Here is a 19,273-nt window from a genome sequence, read left to right on the forward strand (position 1 = left end):
GGTTTGGTGGTTTTTTTTTGTTGTTGTTGTTGTTTTTTTTGTTTGTTTTTAACTGTCTCCATGGTTTAATTAACTGCTTTATATTTTATCGGTAAAAAAAAAAATCACATAATTTTGAGGTCCTATGCAAAAATGTTCAAATGTTATGTTCAACTTGAAATCAGAAAACACTAAAACCAATTTCCTTTGAACTTTTCAGATGGATTTTATAGACAGGTGAATCAGATCAGCGGAGCTCACAATACTGCAGACAAGCAAACCCCTTCCAAGCCAAAGAAGAAACAAAATTCCAAAGGACTTGCTCCTTCTGTGGTAAGGTTTTAGAGAAGTACACATATAAATAGCGTTTGTTGTTGTGTTTGCTTGTTTTGAACAAGCTCTCCATGTATGCTTAGGCTGGCCTGGAATACTAGGTATGTGGCATAGTATTCATCCAGTACAGTTCTGAAGTAGCAACGAAAAAAATGTTGTGGTTGGGGTCACCATAACATGAAGAGCTGTGTTAAAGGGTCACAGCATTAGGAAGGTTAGGAACCACTGCTCTGAAACAATGGTTAAAAAAGAAAAACTGAGTCATTACTAACTACTTAAACATCTTAGGTAATTACAAGATCTTTTCCTAATCTTGAAGAATGTAGGTTCAGCGCTTAATGGACCAGAGGAAAGTGAATAAACTGTCATACTTTGAAAACGTTTTATCGCAACAGGAGAGAGACCTTTGATCTTCAGAACTAACAAATAGGCTGACTAGCATTGTATTGTTTCAGCCACACACCCCAGAACCAGTCCTCTAGTCTGCTCATACATATGACACCTTTTTTTAGTCTCCCATGGCACTCCTGCTCCCTGCAGAGTGTGTAGGTCTGATCTCTCCCCAGTTTTTTGAGGATGGCCAGCAGCTCTGTTATTTACTCTGAGATACCTGGGTCTTCCTAATTTCCTGGGTGTAGCCTAGTGAGGGTGACTCATAGTTACTCAGTAGCTGATGGTATTGGGATGGGGGAACTGCCATGCTTGTGGAAAGTGAGTGGATGCTTCTTACAGCATTCAGGGCAGCTACAGGCATGTGGGAAGTCAATTTTCAGCTCTTAGCATTCCTTGATTGCCTGTAGTTCTTTGTGTGTGGGGGGCCTGTGAGATTTCCCCTTTCCATGTTAGCATGTCTATTTGTGTTGTACTTTGGGTCTTGTTTAGGCAGCCGTATTGTTAAGGTATCATCTGTGAAGCTTCCTGACATTTCTAGAAGACACAATCTCACAGCAGGTTCAGAAAAGCTAGTTTTAAGTACCTTGTTTTCTTACTGGTAAAGGCTGTGATGACCAAAACAGAATTTCCTTCTTTTTCTCTGTTGTGCTCTTAGGATTCGCAACAGAGTGTTACTGTGGTCCTCTTTCAGGATGAGAACACGTTAGTCTCAGCAGGAGCTGTGGATGGGTAAAGACTGTATTTCTTCTACTTTTCCCCCAGTGCCCTTGTAGAGCTACTGTAGCACCTAATCTTGTCCCACATAGTGGGTGCTGTAGCTGGGAAGAGGTTTACAGGTCACAGTGGGAAATAAACAGCCAGAACTCCTCAAATAAGTGAGATCATACATGTACTTGGCACATGTCTCTAGCACATAGGAACAATATTTGCTGCTGCAGGGTGGGAACTTGCTTGCCTTTTAATAGTACAGTTAAGGCCTAAATGCTTCTGTATACTTGTTATCTATGATTGATCTAAATTTTGATGGCCAAGTAAGTCTGTGGTGCTTATTCATATATTCTTTTTCTACCAAGTATTGTAGAAAATAGATTATTTACGTGCAGGTACTCTTTAAAATGTACCTTTTTGCCTATTATATTTCCAGATGCATTGTATTCGAGTTTTGTTGTTTTGGTTTTGGTTTTGGTTTTAGTTTTTCTAGACAGGTTGTCTCTATGTAGTCCTGGCACTTGCTTTGTAGACCAGGATGGCCTTGAACTCAGAGAGATCTGCCTGCCTCTGTCTCCCGAGTGCTGGGATTAAAGGTGTATGCCGCCACCTGGTTCATTCAAGTTTTTTATTTAAAAAATGACTTACTAATTAGGATTTCTATTGTTTTTTGTGGGAGTAAAATTCTTACATGAACCAAGTTCTCAATCAAGAATGGGGAGTTAACGAAAAGTTAATACTGTTTGTGAATGACCATGAAAGTTTGCTTCATTTATTTCTAAAGATGCTGCCATTTATGACAAGTGTGTAGTTTCAGATTACCCACAAAGTAGAAGTAAGGATTAAGACAATTATCTCAATAGGTGAAATGAAGAAAATATTTTTCCCCTTCCGCAGGAAAAAGTGTTTAGTTAAGGAGTTATGATAGAAATAAAGCATGGGGGTATGTGCCCTACATTTCAGGGGATCTGTGCAGAGAGTTAGACTTAGGAAGTTTTTTTTTCTAAAAGAACAATGGAACATCCACTATCGGCATCTAACCTCCATCTTCCTTTTCCCGATACCCTGGAGTAAGTGCCAGTGACTCATCACTGAGTCAGATCACATCTGTTTCCGTTTTTGTACGAACTGTAAGCTTGACATTGGAAACAATAGTATGAAATAGCTAAATTGAATTCCCAATGAGATAGCCTCAGTGTAACTGGGCATTGTGCCAGAGGAGACAGATTAAAAGTCATTTCACACTCATATAAGTAAAACTGTTGGCATAAGTCTAGAGCAGAGGTTCTCAACCTGTGGGCTGCAAGCCCTTTGGCCCTTTCATGGTGCTCATCTAAGACTGTTTGCATGTCAGATAGTTAGGTTATGGTTCATACCATTAGCAAAATCACAGGAAGTAGCACCGAAAATCATTTTATGATGGGGGGGGGGTCGCCACAACGGGAAGAACTGTCACAGCATTGGGAAGGTTGAGAACCACTGGTCTAGACAATTTATAAAATACTTATCTTGGTTTTTAGGATAATCAAGGTATGGGATTTACGCAAGAATTATACTACTTATCGACAAGAACCCATAGCATCCAAGTCTTTCCTGTACCCAGGTACCAGCACTCGAAAACTAGGTAAGCCTTTGATTTGTCTGTAGGATTTTGGGAGTAAAGTGTGAATTTCAATTAAGAAAAAATTGCTTTAATACCAGGCTAATTTTCAGCAGAGACTTGAGAGACAAAGTATATGGTTGTAAAGATAAAATCTCAATATAGTTTTGATTTCTATATATTTTAGAAGCAGTTATCTTTTTTTTAATGTGGTTTTTTTTATTTTATAATTTAATTTAATTTTACATATCAGCCATGGATTCCCTTGTCCTCCCGCCCCCTCCCCTTCCCTCCAGCACCCCCCCCCCCCATCTCCTCCAGGGCAAAGACTCCCCTAGGGATTGAGTTCAACCTGGTAGATTCAGTTCAGGCAGGTCCAGGCCCCTCCTCCCAGGCTGAGCTAAGTGTCCCTGCATAAGCCTTAGGTTCCAAACAGCCAGCTCATGCACTGAGGACAGGTTCCGGTCCTACTGCCTGGATGCCTCCCAAACAGTTCAAGCTAATCAACTGTCTCACTTATCCAGAGGGCCTGATCCAGTTGGGGGCAGAAGCAGTTATCTTATGGCATGAACTGTTTTGTTCCCACAGTTTAACCTCATTGACATTCTATTAACTTTTTCCAGGTTATTCAAGTTTGGTTTTAGATTCTACTGCGTCTACTTTATTTGCCAACTGCACAGATGACAACATCTATATGTTCAATATGACTGGCTTAAAGACTTCTCCAGGTAAGATAGTAGTCATTCAAATTCTCTTACAGGAAACTAATGCTTGCTCTTTTGCTAATGAAAATTCAGTAGTGGTTTTCATTTTTTGTTTTGTTTTCCTAAAATATACATACATTAGCCACATGAGGGAGGACTCTGCTATCTTTAATTAGTTCCTGTGGTGTTTCATGAGTGTATGTTCCTGTGACTATTCCATAAGTAAACAGACTCATACTCTGTGTGCTGAATACTGAGTCTCCTGAAGCCATGCTCTTTGGACTATGTTTAGGGTTATCATTAAGGTTTACTTACTTTATATGTATGAGTTTTTGCTTGCCATGTATATATATACACCAATACATGCCTAGTGTCTGTGGACGTTGGAAGAGGGTATCAGATCCCCTAGAACTAAAGTTATAGTTGGTTATAGCCACCAAATGGGTGCTGGGAATCAAACCTGGGTCCTTTGCAAGACCCAGTGTTATGAACCACTGAGCGATCTCTCCAGCCCCTAAGATTATCTTGATTTTCTGTTTAATAAGCTTGCAGAATAAAGAAAACTGTTCTCAACTTTTTGTCCTGTTAAAATTAGAGGATTGAGTTTTACAGACTTCCCTGATAGTTTTCACCCTTTCAATGTTGGATGAAGACCATTTATCTCCTGAGGTGTTTTCTTCCCTAACATACCTTTTTCTTTTCTCTAAAGAATATAAAATTAGGGGGCCAGGATTAGTGAAGAGATGACTTGGTAGTTAAGAGCAGTTGTTGCTTTTGCAGAGTTCCCAAGTTCAATTCCCTGTACACCCGTGGTAGCTCACATCTGTCTTAACTCCAGTTCAAATCATCAGAGATGCCCCCTTCTGGCTTGTGTGTAGGATACTAGGCATGTTCAAGGTACACAACCATGCCGGCAAAACATTCATACACATAAAAAGAAAATAAGTAAATAATTTTTAAAAGACTATAACAGTAGAGTCTGAGACTAGTCTCGGAATTGGTGAGCTCCAGGTTCAGTGAGAGACTTGTCTAGGGGTGGGAGTGGAGTCATGGTGAAGAGAAGACATCTGATATCATTGACTTGGCCTCCACCCGGTCAGTGTAAATACAGCACACAGGGTACACACACACGAGATAAAACCTAATCCTGGTTCATTATCAGGTGTGTGCTACTCTTCTATGTGTATTTTCCTATAGTGTAGCACAAAAAGGGTCTTGACTGCAGTTTGCCATTCTGCCATTAAACACTTGCTAATAATTTAGTAACCTTTTTCTGCCCTTTTGAAATTGTTCTCGTGGATAGATTAGTTTTTTAGAATGCTAGCCAGTGTGGTGGCACGTGCTTTTAGTCCCAGCACTCAAGTGGTAGAGGTAGGTAGATCTAAGTGTGTGTGTGTATGTGTGAGAATGTATTAAATGTGTGAATAAAAAGCATCTGGTAATTACTTGCCTTTTCAAGACTTTGGGAAGGATGGGAACTTCATGTTTGAGTGATTTTTTTTTTATTCATAATATTGTATTGTACTAAGTAATAGTTATATCCTATGCCCAGTTCAGCATCGAAAAAACTAAATTGAAGCCAGGAATAGTAGCAAATGCTTATAGTCCCAGTGTTTTGGGACACTAAGGCAGGAAGACCAGGAGTTCAAGGCCACATAATGAGATTCTGTCTCCACGTCAAAACAACAACAACAACAACAACAAAAAATCAAAGTGAACTGATTATAATTAAAGCTATTGGAGGATTTTAGGAGAATTTTTACCATATTTGAAACATTTGCAATGTGCTTCATACCAGCTTTTCCTAAACCAGCAGAGGGCAATAAAAACAGAGTTAGTGGGAAATTCAATTTATAATTTTCCATTCATAGTTCAGCACAGAAAATGAATAATTTCAGTTTCAGAGCAGTGTTCAGAGTGAAGGAACCTCTTTAATTATGTAGGTCTTTGTCATAGTGAGAATTTTGTTGGTTTCGGTATTACTATTGTTTTTTGTTTTTTGAGACAGAGTTTCACAGTGTAGCCCTGGCTGTCCTAGAACTCAGTCTGTATGTAGACCAGGCTGGCCTCAACTCAGATCTGCCTGCTGCCTCCTGAGTGCAAAAGGCATGTGCCACCAACACCCAGGTATCATAGTGAGTTTATAATATATCTATCTAACTTGATTTGTGCTGAACTTCGTTTTTATAGTAAAAAAATCTGCAGAAAATATTTCATAGATAGGGTTTTTATTTTTAAGTGTGTATGAGTGTTGTGTCTGTGTGTACACTACAGAATTCTAGACAATTATGAGCCTTGTTGGTGGTGCTGGGAATTGGCTGGGTCCTCTGGAAGAGCAGTCAGTGCTCTTAACTCTTGAGCCATCTCTGCAAAACCATTTTGTTTTTGTTTTTCTTTAAAAGGTATAAATACAAAGTTTTTTTTCCAGTCTATTTTAAAAATAGAATGGATTTCTGTGAGCACTTTAACCAAAAGTCACTAACGTTCCTACTGCTACCTTGTTTCTGTTAAGCATTCAATTTCTTTTCTCCCTGCTTTATCTTAAAATTCTCTGGTAACTGAGCTTTCTCCTTTAAATTTTCTGTAGTATTCTGATGCCAGCAGTCTCAAGAGCACATTGTACAAGATACGGTTACTAGCTCTTTCTGAATGAATAGGGAGAAACCTAACCCAAACTGAATGGCTTACAGATGAACATACATTGTACCCCTCTAGGTCCATTTATCATTCAACCTGTTAAAAGAGTTAAATTTCAAAAAACAAAGGAAACCTCTGTATCACAACCAGAATTCAAATTCTTTTCACTCATTTTTACCTTTTTGTGCAGCAAATATTTGGAGTTTAACAAATATTTATTCTGTTTAAAGTACTAAGGTCTAGAAAGAAGTGAGATGTACCCTCAATTCACAGTCAGTGAAGAAATAAGATCAATGTGTTACCAATGGAGAAAATCCGCATATAGGATGAGGGTAGGGGCATGGTCTGCATTTACTATAGGATTAGACATCCTGCATTTGATATTGTTATGTGACATTTGTTCACTTCCATACCAAATAGATTGTGTTGAATTCACTAGTTTGGGTCTAACACAAGCCTCATTTTTAGGTTGTGTTTTGTTTTATTCTGTTTTTAGCACTTAGCTCCCTATTATTTGGTAGCAAGTTAGAGCAGTGATAACACTTGTACGATTTGTGTGTGAGTGTCGTTTGCATTCATTGGAACACTGGAAATGATAAGAGCCAAGTAACTTGGTTTTCTCCTCTGGCAGTGGCTGTCTTCAGTGGACACCAGAACTCGACCTTTTATGTAAAATCAAGTCTTAGTCCAGATGACCAGTTTTTAATCAGTGGTTCAAGCGATGAGGCTGCCTACATTTGGAAGGTAAGCTGTCAGCTCCCCACAAATAGAAGGGTTTGTCCAGTATGAGGTGTGCTTCCTACAAGCACACACTGCTGGCTTTTTGCTCCAAGTGTTTGCAAGGTCACACCTTGCTTTGCACTTCCTTTTATGAATATCATGTATAAAAAAAAGTGTCATTCTGTGTCCTGCTTCACAGATTGTTGGGAGATGGTGAGTTCTGGAGAGTGATTAGAACCTTCAACACTGTCTTGCTTCTTAAATTATGGCACTGCCCATTCTGCTCCATAGTATCAGACTCTTCTTAGGTGCCAGTCCTTCCACAGAGCTGCATGCAAAACTTCCAGTATAATAACTGTATTCCTTCTTTAGCAAATATTTTAAGACAGTTAATAGTATTATTTAATACTTTGTTATTTTATAGATTGTCCATTTCTGTTTATTAAGTGAATGTATAAGTCTTAAAATCCACATTTTATATATCCATATTCTAAAGCCATAGGCCAAGAAACTTAAATGATTTTTTTTTTTTTTTTGGTTTTACGAGACAGGGTTTCTGTGTGTAGCTTTGCACCTTTCCTGGAACTTACTTTGTAGACCAGGCTGGCCTCAAACTCACAGAGATCCACCTGCCTCTACCTCCCAAGTGCTGGGATTAAAGGTGTGCGCCACCACCGCCTAGCCTTAAATGATATTAATAGAAAGAAGTACTAGAGAAAATGCAAAAGAATGAAATACCTGGAGTTGCAAACATAACATGCTCCCCACTGACAGCTTTTAGTGACAGTCTCCTCAGTGGTCACAAGATGGAGATGCCGTTCTAGCCAAGGCACTTAAGTTGGGCCCCTCTCTGATGTGCATGTTTCTTCATTGGAGTTTTAAATGAAAATCTTCTTATGGGTATATACTTGAGACTCCCATCTTACAAAAATAGCTTTTACCTGCTTTCTTTACTCTTTCTGGAGTTTTTAGACTGTCACTTCTCTCTTGTATTTAAAATTCTGAGTTTCAAAGTTTTATTCTTTGGGTTTTCTGTTTCTTCTCCCCTCGCTGTCTTCCTACTGTTATTTCTCTACTTTAACTCTCAACTTAGTTACAGAATTTTACTCATTCCACAAGTCTGTGGCATTTGAGGTTTCTTTCTTGAAAGAAAACACCAACTGAAATTTTAGACATATCAGATAACATAATAGAATGGCTAATTCCATAAAGTATACATGATTATGTATATAACCAAATATATACATATACATTAAAGTTTCTCTAGCACAGGATCGTTTTAAAATTTTATGTTTGGTGGTGTTTCTAGCCCATTCTTAGAGATCTCATCTATGGCCACCAAGTATATGGGTGACCCTAACTGAATTTCCATGCTTAGTTCCGTGTCACCCTGAATGACGTGGTTTAGACAGGATGTTCTCCTGCCTGTCCGCACATAGCTCAGTGTGCAGGCCCTGATATTTGAGATCTTGGCAAGTTTACTGCTCCTAAAATTGAATTTGCCCAGTGAGATGGCTCAGTTTCTCTTTTCCATTTATTAAAGGAGGAGGAGTTTAAATGGGATTCCATGCAAGCTGGGTGTCTTTTTAATTCTGCGTCACCTCTAATGAGTTAGATTAGGCTTTTATATTGAATCTGTTCTGTGCTAAAGCCCTCACATAAGGAAAGAACAAAAGAAAAGAGTTCTGTATCTTCTGGCAAAAGAGAATGGCCTTTTGTAGAGTCCTCACTCCTTCTCATTAAAAGAGAAATGTATTAATTTCCTACCCCTTGTCCCACCTATATTTCACCACCCTTCCCTGTCTGTTTCTGATACAGCCCCTGAATAGTATTGAAGTAGTTATAAATAAACTGATTTGGCACGGCCATTCTACCGCTGACTGGCGGAACACTGAGCCTGACACTTTAGGAAGTGTAAATGATCTCATGGCAAAAATAAAGATTAGATTTGGTTTCCAATTGGGCAGAGTAAGGAGATTTTGTGAGGAAAAGTGCTGATGGATTTTTTTGTATGCTTAAGTACTCAAAATGCTTTATGAGATCTAAAGGCTAGAGCCATTTACTTCAAGAGGTGCCTTTTAATTTTAACTTTGGGGTCCCTGTGTCTTAAACATTCTATAAAAAGTAGAATATATAAAAGAGGAGGACAGTTTTCTGTATTGACCACCCCAAAATGTTTAGGTTTTTTTTTTTTTTTTTAACTTTAAGAGTATCCTTCTGCGTGGTGGTGGTGGTGGTGGTGGTGGTGGTGGTGGTGGTGGTGGTGGTGGTGACGACGACGACGGCAATGGTGGCACACGCCTTTAATGCCAGCACTCAGGAGGCAGAGGCAGGCAGATCTCTGTGAGTTCAAGGCCAGCCTGGTCTGCAGATTGAGTTCCAAAGCTACACAATCCCTGTCTTGAAAAAAACCAAAAATAAAAGAGTGTCCTTTCTACTCAAAGTGGAAGCTTTTTAAAATTAAATCAAATAGTTATAGTAATGATTTTTATAATAAATCATTATAGACACAGGAGGATCTCAAGTTTGAGGTGAGCCTGGCAGGACAAGACTGTATTTACAAGAAAATACAGAGATCTACTTAAGAGTTGAGAGTACAGTACAGTGTTAGCATGCTTGCCTAGCATGAGGGAGATCCTGCATTTGATTCCCTAGCATCACCAAATAGTATTTCAAACATACAATCAGCATGATCACTGTAGTATAACCTTCTCCACTATCTAATTCCTAAATGTCACACCAGGAGGAAACCACATTATCCTGCAAATATGTCTTCATAGCCACTCCCCTAACAATTTCCATATTGTCCTCTCTGGATTTTTGTCTGTTTGAGACATTTCATATAAACAGTATCACATAATATATGGCACTTTGTTTCTGACCTTCATTTAGTATATTATCCAGGCTCGAGCATGTTGCACAGTACTTTATTCCTTCCAAATGCTGAAGAATATTCTATTTTATAGACAAGCCATAAGACTTTAATATTTTTGTATCTACAGTTAGGTTCTTCTAGATACTATGATACAGAACTAAAGAATGGGCAGGGTCACAGGATGGCAGGAAGAAGTGATGTTTACCAGAGATGTTCACAGGGATGTGAGGATTTCTTCTCCCTTTAATCTTTTTGAGTCTTGAGTAAAGAGAAACTTAATGGACCAGGGTCATCACAAACAGAAAGGAAGGAAAATTCCTGACTGCTAGGAGAGTAAGAAACTATCTTTTTTTTTTTTTTTTTTTTTTTTGGTTTTTCGAGACAGGGTTTCTCTGTGTAGCTTTGCGCCTTTCCTGGGACTCACTTGGTAGTTCAGGCTGGCCTCGAACTCACAGACCTGGCTCTGCCTCCCGAGTGATGGGATTAAAGGCGTGCGCCACCACCGCCCGGCAAGAAACTATCTTTTAAAAGTACTTTCTAAAGTATATTTTTTGAATGAATGACTCACGATCTATGGCATTGTAGGACTAGACAATGACATCTATGTAGATTAGGGGAAAGCTACCTTATCTGTTAATACATTAAACTTTAACTTAACAAGGCAATTAAGCTCTGTCCTTTGTTTTTGCCATTTTTATCATTGCACATTTGCCAGGTAGAGATAAGGGTGGTAATGACTGAGTTAGATAACCTCGTGAATCAGTATCAAGTCTCTTAGCTCTAATTTGAGGACTCTGTTCAGCTGACTTAGTCACTGTCACAAATATTCTTTCTCAAGTTGCCTCCACTTCATGCAAATGATCCATGATTCAGAGCCCTAGGAAAATAGAGAATGTGTTCTCCAAGCTCCTTGCTCTTCAAATACGTGTACTAATAATAGCAATGTGAGCTTATACTCCTTGTGCTGGGGTTTCTGTGTGCTGTAAAAGGTATTGATAGCTCTGGAACAAATTGACTGTACAATGCTATCAAGTGCCTATCACTGGAAGCATCCAATGATGGAAAAATAGGATTCTTAGTGATATGCACAGTACTTCAATTTGACCTCTTATATGTCTCCAAATTGAAGATTATTCCATTCAGAATGAAAGGACGATACTTTGGATTTTGGTCATAGTTAGTATGTCTTGCTTTGAGGGGGAAAAACTGACCTCTTATTCTAAAAGAGCTGGTTGCCCATTTCAGGTACCTTCAGGATTCAATTGATTTAATATTCCTGGAAGTAGCTGACTATAGATCTGGACGTGTCCATGCAATATAAAAACAGGACTGGATTGAAGAGCAGTACCTGGAACAGAACCTCAGCTCAGAAAGCTCAGTGGCTGAGGGACAGTGCCAGCATTGCATTTTAGTTGAAATAAGAGCTGTCCTGTGTTTAGACCCATAGTCTTGATTGACTTTGACTGTTGAACTAGATAGCTCTACCTTTGTTGACAACCCTAAAGCCCTGAGATGTAGTTAAGGAAGTTCCAGACCTCTGTGGGGACTAACACTGTTCTGCTGACTTGTTTTCTCTGGTTTGGCCAGGTTTCCATGCCCTGGCATCCTCCTACTGTGCTCCTGGGTCATTCTCAAGAAGTCACGTCTGTGTGCTGGTGTCCATCGGACTTCACCAAGGTTTGTGGATGGATCTCCATAACTGGTTTTAAAAAGTGGATCCTAGATTTGTACATTTACCCCGGGGTAATGCAGACTTTTATGTTTAGACATTTAAAAGAATCCAGGCCGGGCGATGGTGTCACACACCTTTAGTCCCAGCTCTCGGGAGGCAGACCAGGTGGATTTCTGTGAGTTCGAGGCCAGCCTGGTCTACAGAGTGAGATCCAGGATGGGCACCAAAACTACACAGAGAAACCCTGTCTCAAAACAAAACAAAAAAAACAAAAAAAAAAAAAAAAGAATCCAGGATGTATGTGATACATATATACGCACAGTTTTTCCCCTGCTTTTTTCACCAATATGAAAAATTATATACTGAAGAGTAAAGTTGGAGTTATAGTTCACTAAGTCATTCTTTTCTTAAATATAGAAAGAAATTTTGAACTGAAGATTCATCTTAAAATCTGAAGTGAAGGTCTAGAGAGGTGGCTCAGCTTAAAGAGGACCCGGGTTTGGTTCCTAGCATCCACATCAGCATCAGGTGGCTTATAGCCACCCGTAACTCCAGCTCCAAAGGGAAGCGGTGCATCTGTCCTCCATGTGTACCTGCTCTCACAAGCTCACGCACACACACACATACCAAAAACCACACAGCTTAAAATGCAAAAATGTTTTTAAAAATGTAAAAAGGCTAGAAGTAGAAGCTATGTTTGTATGTAGGAAGTTTTGTTGCTTGTCTTGTTCTTGACTTTAGCTGTTTTCTGATCTTCCAAAAACTTTATCTAGTGCATTGGCGTACTAATGGCATTTCAGAACTGCTCTAGATTTCTCATAGGGTTTGTTTGTATGTATCCCTATTACATTTCTTTGGTTAGCTTCATGAAAGCTCTTTTTTTATAAGTGTGCATAAGAACAGGTTTCATTATGACACTTTCATGTACTAAAAAAAAAATGCATTGTTCTTGCTCATACAGACCTTTCTTAAACTCATTACTGTAGTTGTCTGTAATTACATCCTAGTGACATTCTTTCTGAAATTCCATGTAATTTCTATTGGAATGCCTGCTTTTTACACAGGTTATCAGATACACCATTGCATTCTGTTTGTTCAGGTTTTGGGGGATGTTTTTTGTTTTTACTTTTGTGGATTTTTGTTTGTTTTTGAGAGAGAACATGCAGCTCTGAGCTTTGAACTCACTGTCTTCCTGCCCTGCCCTAGTCTCCCAGGTGCTGGGGTTGCAGGTGCTTATCACTGTGCCCAGCTTTCAAGGGTTTTTAAATAAGATAAAGAACATAAAGGAAGCCAGGTGGTGGTGACACACACCTTTAATCCCAGCACTCTGGAGGCAGAGGCAGGCGGACCCCTGAGTTCAAGGCCAGCCTGGTCTACAGAATGAGTTTCAGGACAGCAAGGACTGTTACACAGAGAAATCCTGATATGAAAAAAACAAAAAACAAAACAGCCGGGCGGTGGTGGCGCACGCCTTTAATCCCAGCACTCGGGAGGCAGAGGCAGGCGGATCTCTGTGAGTTCGAGGCCAGCCTAGACTACAGAGTGAGTTCCAGGAAAGGCACAAAGCTACACAGAGAGACCCTGTCTCGAAAAACAAAAAAAAAAAAAAACAAAAAAATAATAAAAAAATGAAGGACCATATGTATAATAGATGCCTATAAGTGTAATTGTCACTATAGCACTTGTGGGGTTCCAATAGTTTTCGTTGAGAAGTGAAGTGTGTGTGTCTTCTTTTGGCCTCCCAGTAAGGGAAGGAAAATGTTGCCAGTCTCTTGGGGGCCACGACTTAAAAGAACATGTGTTCTTTTTCCTTTCTGTTTAGTGACTGAAATAGAGAAATTATATAAACAAATGCTGGGGAACAGCTCTGGCATCAGTGGTCATTTGCCTCTAGCTCTTCTAGCTGGGCTTTCTCTGCCATAAAAGGCTTGGGACCAAGATCAGGAATGGTCGGATATTTTTAAAGGGGCAAAGGTTATTTTTAACTTCTTTCAGCCTAGTGAACTTTTGTTTTCATGGATTACTCCTTTACCTATCTGAAAAAGCATCTCTAAGAAATGGGTTTGTTGTACTTGTCATGGCCTGCTGGAGTCACAGGCTAAGTCTGATCTGGGAATGTTCTCATTGCTTTAGCAATAAGAAAAAACTTGCAGAATTTAGAAGAAAATTATAAAAATTGAGTAGTAATGATATGTACTAATTGATCATTTCACAGAAAGAGAATAAAAGGGAATCTTAATTACATATAGTTATATAAAAAGTGTAAACACATGCCTGGCTTCTTCAGAGACCAAAAGGAAATGGCCCTGTAATTATAAAGCTATAGGTTATTGATAGTGTGCTGGAGAGAGCCCTTTGCTGTTATTTCAGAGGACCCAAATTCAGTGCCCTGCACACACAACCACCTTCATTCTCATAGGATATGATGCTCTTTTCTGTTCTCTGCTGGCACACACATGTGTGCAGGCAAAACACACATAAAGATAATTTTTTTTTAAAAAATGAATTACTGGTAATAAGTTTTTCAGTAGAAAATGTATTTTAAAAAAGAAAATGAAGTTTGCATCATGGTAAAGCTAGAATGATTGATTCTCTAAAACAAGGAATGAAAGTAGATGATCTTTCAGATATCATCTGTGTTGTGTTATAGCAGACAAAATAAGTCACCATTCATGAGCCCTTAGGGCACAATTCCTTTTGATTTTGTTGTGACTCTTTGAAACTTCATTCTTTTCCTGGTTCTTAGATTGCTACCTGCTCTGATGATAATACACTAAAAATCTGGCGCTTGAATAGAGGTCTAGAGGAGAAACCAGGAGGCGATAAACATTCCATAGTGGGTTGGACCTCTCAGAAGAAAAAAGAGGCGAAAGCTGGCCTAGGTAAGGATAACATGCATTTTCCAAGGTTTTCTTGGTTTTGTTAGTTGAGTCCTACTGTGTATATGGGAGGCTAGATTTGCCCTTGTTTTGTAATATTTTTAAAGAAAAGCACCATCTTGGCATTTCTTAAAGAGAACTGCCCTCTAACTGACCACTACTTTGTTTGCCATGTATGAAAGGACTCCGGTACAATAATGAATTTAGTCAGCAAATATCATGGACTGTCATGTGCTGTGTGCTCTTCTTAGTTTTGTTTAGCAATGCAGAAGACTCGTCTCAGATATAAACATCTTACTCATGAGTGTCAATAAGTAAGCTAAAGAAGTAAAATACATCAAGTAATAGGAAGGGCTTATGGTAGCAGAAGAGAAGACTGGAAATGTGCTGTCATGTTTCTGTGATAGAGAGGTCTCACTGACTTAGGGAAGGGAAGCAATTGGTGAGCCATGTGGGTATTTGGAAGACTGCTCCAGGCAGACAGCATGGCAAGGCTAAGGCACTACAGCAGGAGTGCAGCTGGCATATTTTCTCTGCCTCCAGAAGGCCAGCGCTAGCACTGAGGCCCGTGAGGGACAGCAGGAAAGTAGGAGTAGAAAATGAAGTTCATACATGACAGAAGTCATCAAAGCCTGTATAGTGGCACATGTCTGTGATCCCAACAGTCAGAAAAAGTAGGAGTTTGAGGCTAGCCTGACCTTGTCTCAAGAAAACAAAAAGTAAAGCAAAGAAGAATATATTTAACAAAGCTTAAAAATTGTTTAAATTCTGGGTATATTTATAAGAAAGTCCACAGAATATGCCAAAAGATCACATGTATGCTATAAGGGGGAATTTTTAAGGGTGATTTCTGGGTTTTTACTTGAGGCTACAGGATGGAGTTGTCTTAACTGAGATAGGAATTGCTACAGTTTGATTTTGATGGAACATGACATCTTACATCCAAAGGGAGGTGTCACAGAGGCAGTTAAGTGTTTAATTCTGAGATTTAGGGTGGGGGTGATGAATTTGGGGTGACTTATGATATAGGTAAAAATAGCTGTAGATAGAAAGGCAAATAGAGCAAAGGCCTGAGTTACTGGACACCACCATTGTTTCTTTCGAGGAGGAGGTGGTACCACAGACTTTGAACAGACACTGCCTGAGCAGGAGACCCAACAATGTTAGGCCTAGAAGCAGGGTCAACCAAGAAAATGACAGGTGTGACTTTGACCAGAGGATTCCAACATTTAAAAAAAAAAGAAAAAGACCTATGAGCTAACCTTTGGCTTTGGCAGTTTGGAGCTTATGGAACAAACAACTTGCTGGAGTTTGCCTCACTGGTCCATCAGGACAGTGGGGAAAGAACTTGAGACACTGGTTGCCACCACTTAGTTGAAGGGTTTTATTATAAAGGAAAGGAGAGCGGCTCGGGAGAAGACAGTGTTCAATTGTGTGGAATTTGCTGTTTATCCTTTTTTCAAGTGAGAGTTGAAGGTTCCATAGTGTGAAGTTGTAGTTAGAGCCGGCACTTAAGTGCCTTCAGTCCGGCCATAGAGCAGTGTAGCACAGCTGGTGGAGTTCCCATGGAGGCCAGCCTTAGAGATGGGGTGATTTCTCCAAAGACCACTGCCAAGTAACAGCCTGACCTAGGTGCCAATGGCTGATGCGCTTGCCATTTGACCCTGGAAGCCAGCTTCTGGAACAGACTGGCTGCTGTTAACCACACTGCCATTTGAGAATTGTGTTCATCTATCTGTTTTCCCAAGTTCTAATTGATGTTTCGACCATTTATTTCTGTCCTGGGTTCAGATAGTCTGTCTCTGGCTTTTTTAATGCTAACTGCAAGGCATACTCTTCTTCCCTCTGACCTGCTTTGCCCAACCAGCACCTGCTCTATTGCTTACTGTTCTGTAACTGCTTCAGTTGGAGATCTCACAGCACTGTTGAGGTTCTCAGTCTTGGCTAGGCATCAGAACCACTTGTGGAGCATTTAAAAAAATGTATCCATTGCTAGTCATGGATTTTGTAGGTCTTGAGTGGAGGTCAAATGTTCGTGTTTTCATAAAACTCTAGGTAAGTCTGTTATGCAGCCAAGATTGAGATGCTCTGGTCTAGGCATTGAGTGACAGGATGATTATTCTAATTACAAAGATAAGGAACTCTTACTTGTTCAAGCTCAAGTATTTGTTGTCAGCTGGTTAGACAGTAGGATAATTATTATCAATTTCTTAATGCTCCTATCATCATCATATTGTTAAGTAGCTGTGAAATTTCACATTGGTTAATAATTTCTTACTAAACACTAAATTCTCATCCCCCTCCTCTGGGCTCACTAGCTAGCTTAGGAAGCAATTGCAAAAACTATATAGTAACTACTGTAAACATTTCTCCTGGCTATACTAGTGAAAGGCTCTGGGAACCCATGTCTTCTGTGACAGGGTAGCTGTGTTAGGAAAAGAGTATGAATATGCGGGTTGGAGTTGGATTCTGAGTGTTCTTTGACTTGTGGAAATTAGTAGCCATTTGTAAATTAAACTAGAAAGCCATTGAGGCCTGATAACCTCAATAGGATCACTTCTTGTAGGGATAAAATTTTTCACTTCACAGATATGAAAGGATGAGTTGGAAATGGTTATGCCCAAGTCACATACTGAGTGGTTGTGCCAAGTTTTAGGTCTGTGTGTTTTTGTTTGAGAACCCTGTGAGGGCTTCTTTACCTTCAGATTAGTCAAGAGTGTTTACAGGAAAGGCATTGTCCCTTAGGACTGAAATACCATTAGTAACCTGCATTCCTGTTACAGTGCACTGTGGCACATGTTAAATGTTATATTGCATCTGTTCTTTAGTGTACTGCCAGAAATGTCCGTGGGATCTGTTAATGTGCTGGTGATACAGTAAGAGGCGGGTTGTATTTCTTCTTTTTCTTCTTTTTTCCTTTTGAGACAGGATCTCACGTTAATATGTTTAGAAGGTTAGAAATCTTTGTTGTTTTGGGTTTTTGTTTTTTTGGGGTTTTTTTGTTTTGTTTTTGTTTTTTTGTTTTTTGTTTTTTTTGAGACAGGGTTTCTCTGTGTAGCCCTGGCTGTCCTGGAACACCCTCTGTAGACCAGGCTGGCCTCAAATTCACAGAGATCCGCCTGCCTCTCCAGAGTGCTGAGGATTAAAGGCAGGCGCCACCACCACCCAGCTAGAAGATTAGAAAATTTTTAATGAGCAAAAAGCTGTTGGTAAACATTTGTCGAAAGACCTTTCAAAAGGTGTGTAGAAAAATATTAAATTCCACCAATAAACAGAAGGAGATATATTCAAACCACAATGACAGTCACTTCCCTTCTTAGAATGATGAGTATCAAAAAGGCATGGTGTTAGACACCTGTCATCCCAGAAGGCTGAGAAAGTCTCTAGTTTGAGGTCAGTCTGAAATTATTTCCACTGTTTTAGGAAAGTGGTACAGCAGTTTTTCAGAAAATTAAAAATAGAACTCCTATATGATCCAGCAATCCTGCCTTTGGGTGTATAATCAAAGGAGATGGTCAGTGTATGGAAGAGGGAGGCATCTGCACTTACATAGTCACTGAGGATCATGTATAATATCCAAGTACAGAATTGGCATAAGACTAACCACTAATATGGAGAAACTTGTGTATAAGCAGGAGAATACTGCTTGGTGAGGAATTCTAGATTGGAGGGAGGGCTCTGTAGCAGGAATTTTAACAGTTCTTATTAATAAAATCAAACCTGAGGCCAGTTATTGGGGTGAATACTGGAAGATCAGAGAGACAGAACAAGCCACAGCTAGCCTTACCTGGCCAACTTCTCATCTGGTCTTGTTTCCTCAGACTAGAAGCCTCTGAGTCCTCATCCAGAATGAATCTCAGCTGAACTGCTGCTCTAAAGCTTGAAAGCTTAACCAGCCAAATGCTTCTAGTTTCTGGTCCTCATGCCTTATATGTCTTTCTGCCTTCTACCATCACTCCCTGGGATTAAAGGCATGAGTCACCACGCTTGGCTGTATCCTTGAACACATGGATTTCTGCCTCTGGAATGCTAGGATTAAAGGCATGTGCTACCACTGCATATCCTCTATGTTTAATATTGTGGCTATTATGTCTCTGACCCCAAATAAGTTTATTGGGGTACACAATATTTTGGGGAACACAATACCACCTCAGAGATCAGATATTTTTGATTCAGGGTTTTACTATGTAGCCTTGATGATCTTTAACTCATGATCCTCCTGCCTCGGCCTACAAGTGCTGGGAGTCCAGGTATATTCCATCATACCTGGACTCTTGAGCCTTTATAAAAAATAAGTTATGCCATTAAGAGAGCCAAGCACAGCCAGGAGGTGGTGTCCCACACCTTTAATCCCAGCACTGGAAGGCAGAGGCAGGTGGATCTCTGAGTTTGAGGCCAGCCCGAGCTGACATACAGAGAAACCCTGTCTTGGAAAAAGAGAGAGAGAAATCAAGCATAAACATACAAGAGAAAGGAAGTATGCTGAATGATATTTCTTCTATGTAGAAGCCAAAAACGCTGAATTTAAAGAAACTGGAATTAGGCAGAGGCAGGAGAATCAAGAGTTCAGACCCATCCTGAGAGACGTGAGACCCTGTCTTTTTTTTTCCCCCCTTAATACTTCTGTCATAAAGATGAGAAGCTTGTGTTTGTTTTGTTTTTAAGATTTATGTTTATCTATGTGTCTGCATGAGTATATGCCACATGTGTGCGATTGTACAGGCCAGAAGAAAGTGTCAGATTCCCTGGAATAGGAGTTACAGGTTGTAGTGA

The 19,273-nt window shown here is 39.7% G+C and overlaps 1 protein-coding gene across 4 annotated transcripts in view; it reads left to right on the top strand.

Moving 5' to 3' along the window:
- Dtl (denticleless E3 ubiquitin protein ligase homolog) overlaps positions 1-19,273 on the top strand; it is a 35,201-nt gene that overhangs the window by 11,962 nt on the left and 3,966 nt on the right. For all 4 annotated transcript variants that reach the window (XM_059280632.1, XM_059280634.1, XM_059280636.1 and 1 more), the window contains 7 exons: positions 200-312; positions 1,361-1,434; positions 2,934-3,037; positions 3,637-3,741; positions 6,986-7,098; positions 11,537-11,626; positions 14,368-14,503. In XM_059280632.1, coding sequence (XP_059136615.1) covers positions 200-312; positions 1,361-1,434; positions 2,934-3,037; positions 3,637-3,741; positions 6,986-7,098; positions 11,537-11,626; positions 14,368-14,503 — 735 coding nt within the window. The remainder of the gene's footprint in view (positions 1-199; positions 313-1,360; positions 1,435-2,933; positions 3,038-3,636; positions 3,742-6,985; positions 7,099-11,536; positions 11,627-14,367; positions 14,504-19,273) is intronic.

The sequence above is a fragment of the Peromyscus eremicus genome, chromosome 15, assembly GCF_949786415.1.
Source record: "Peromyscus eremicus chromosome 15, PerEre_H2_v1, whole genome shotgun sequence".
NCBI lineage: Eukaryota > Metazoa > Chordata > Mammalia > Rodentia > Cricetidae > Peromyscus > Peromyscus eremicus.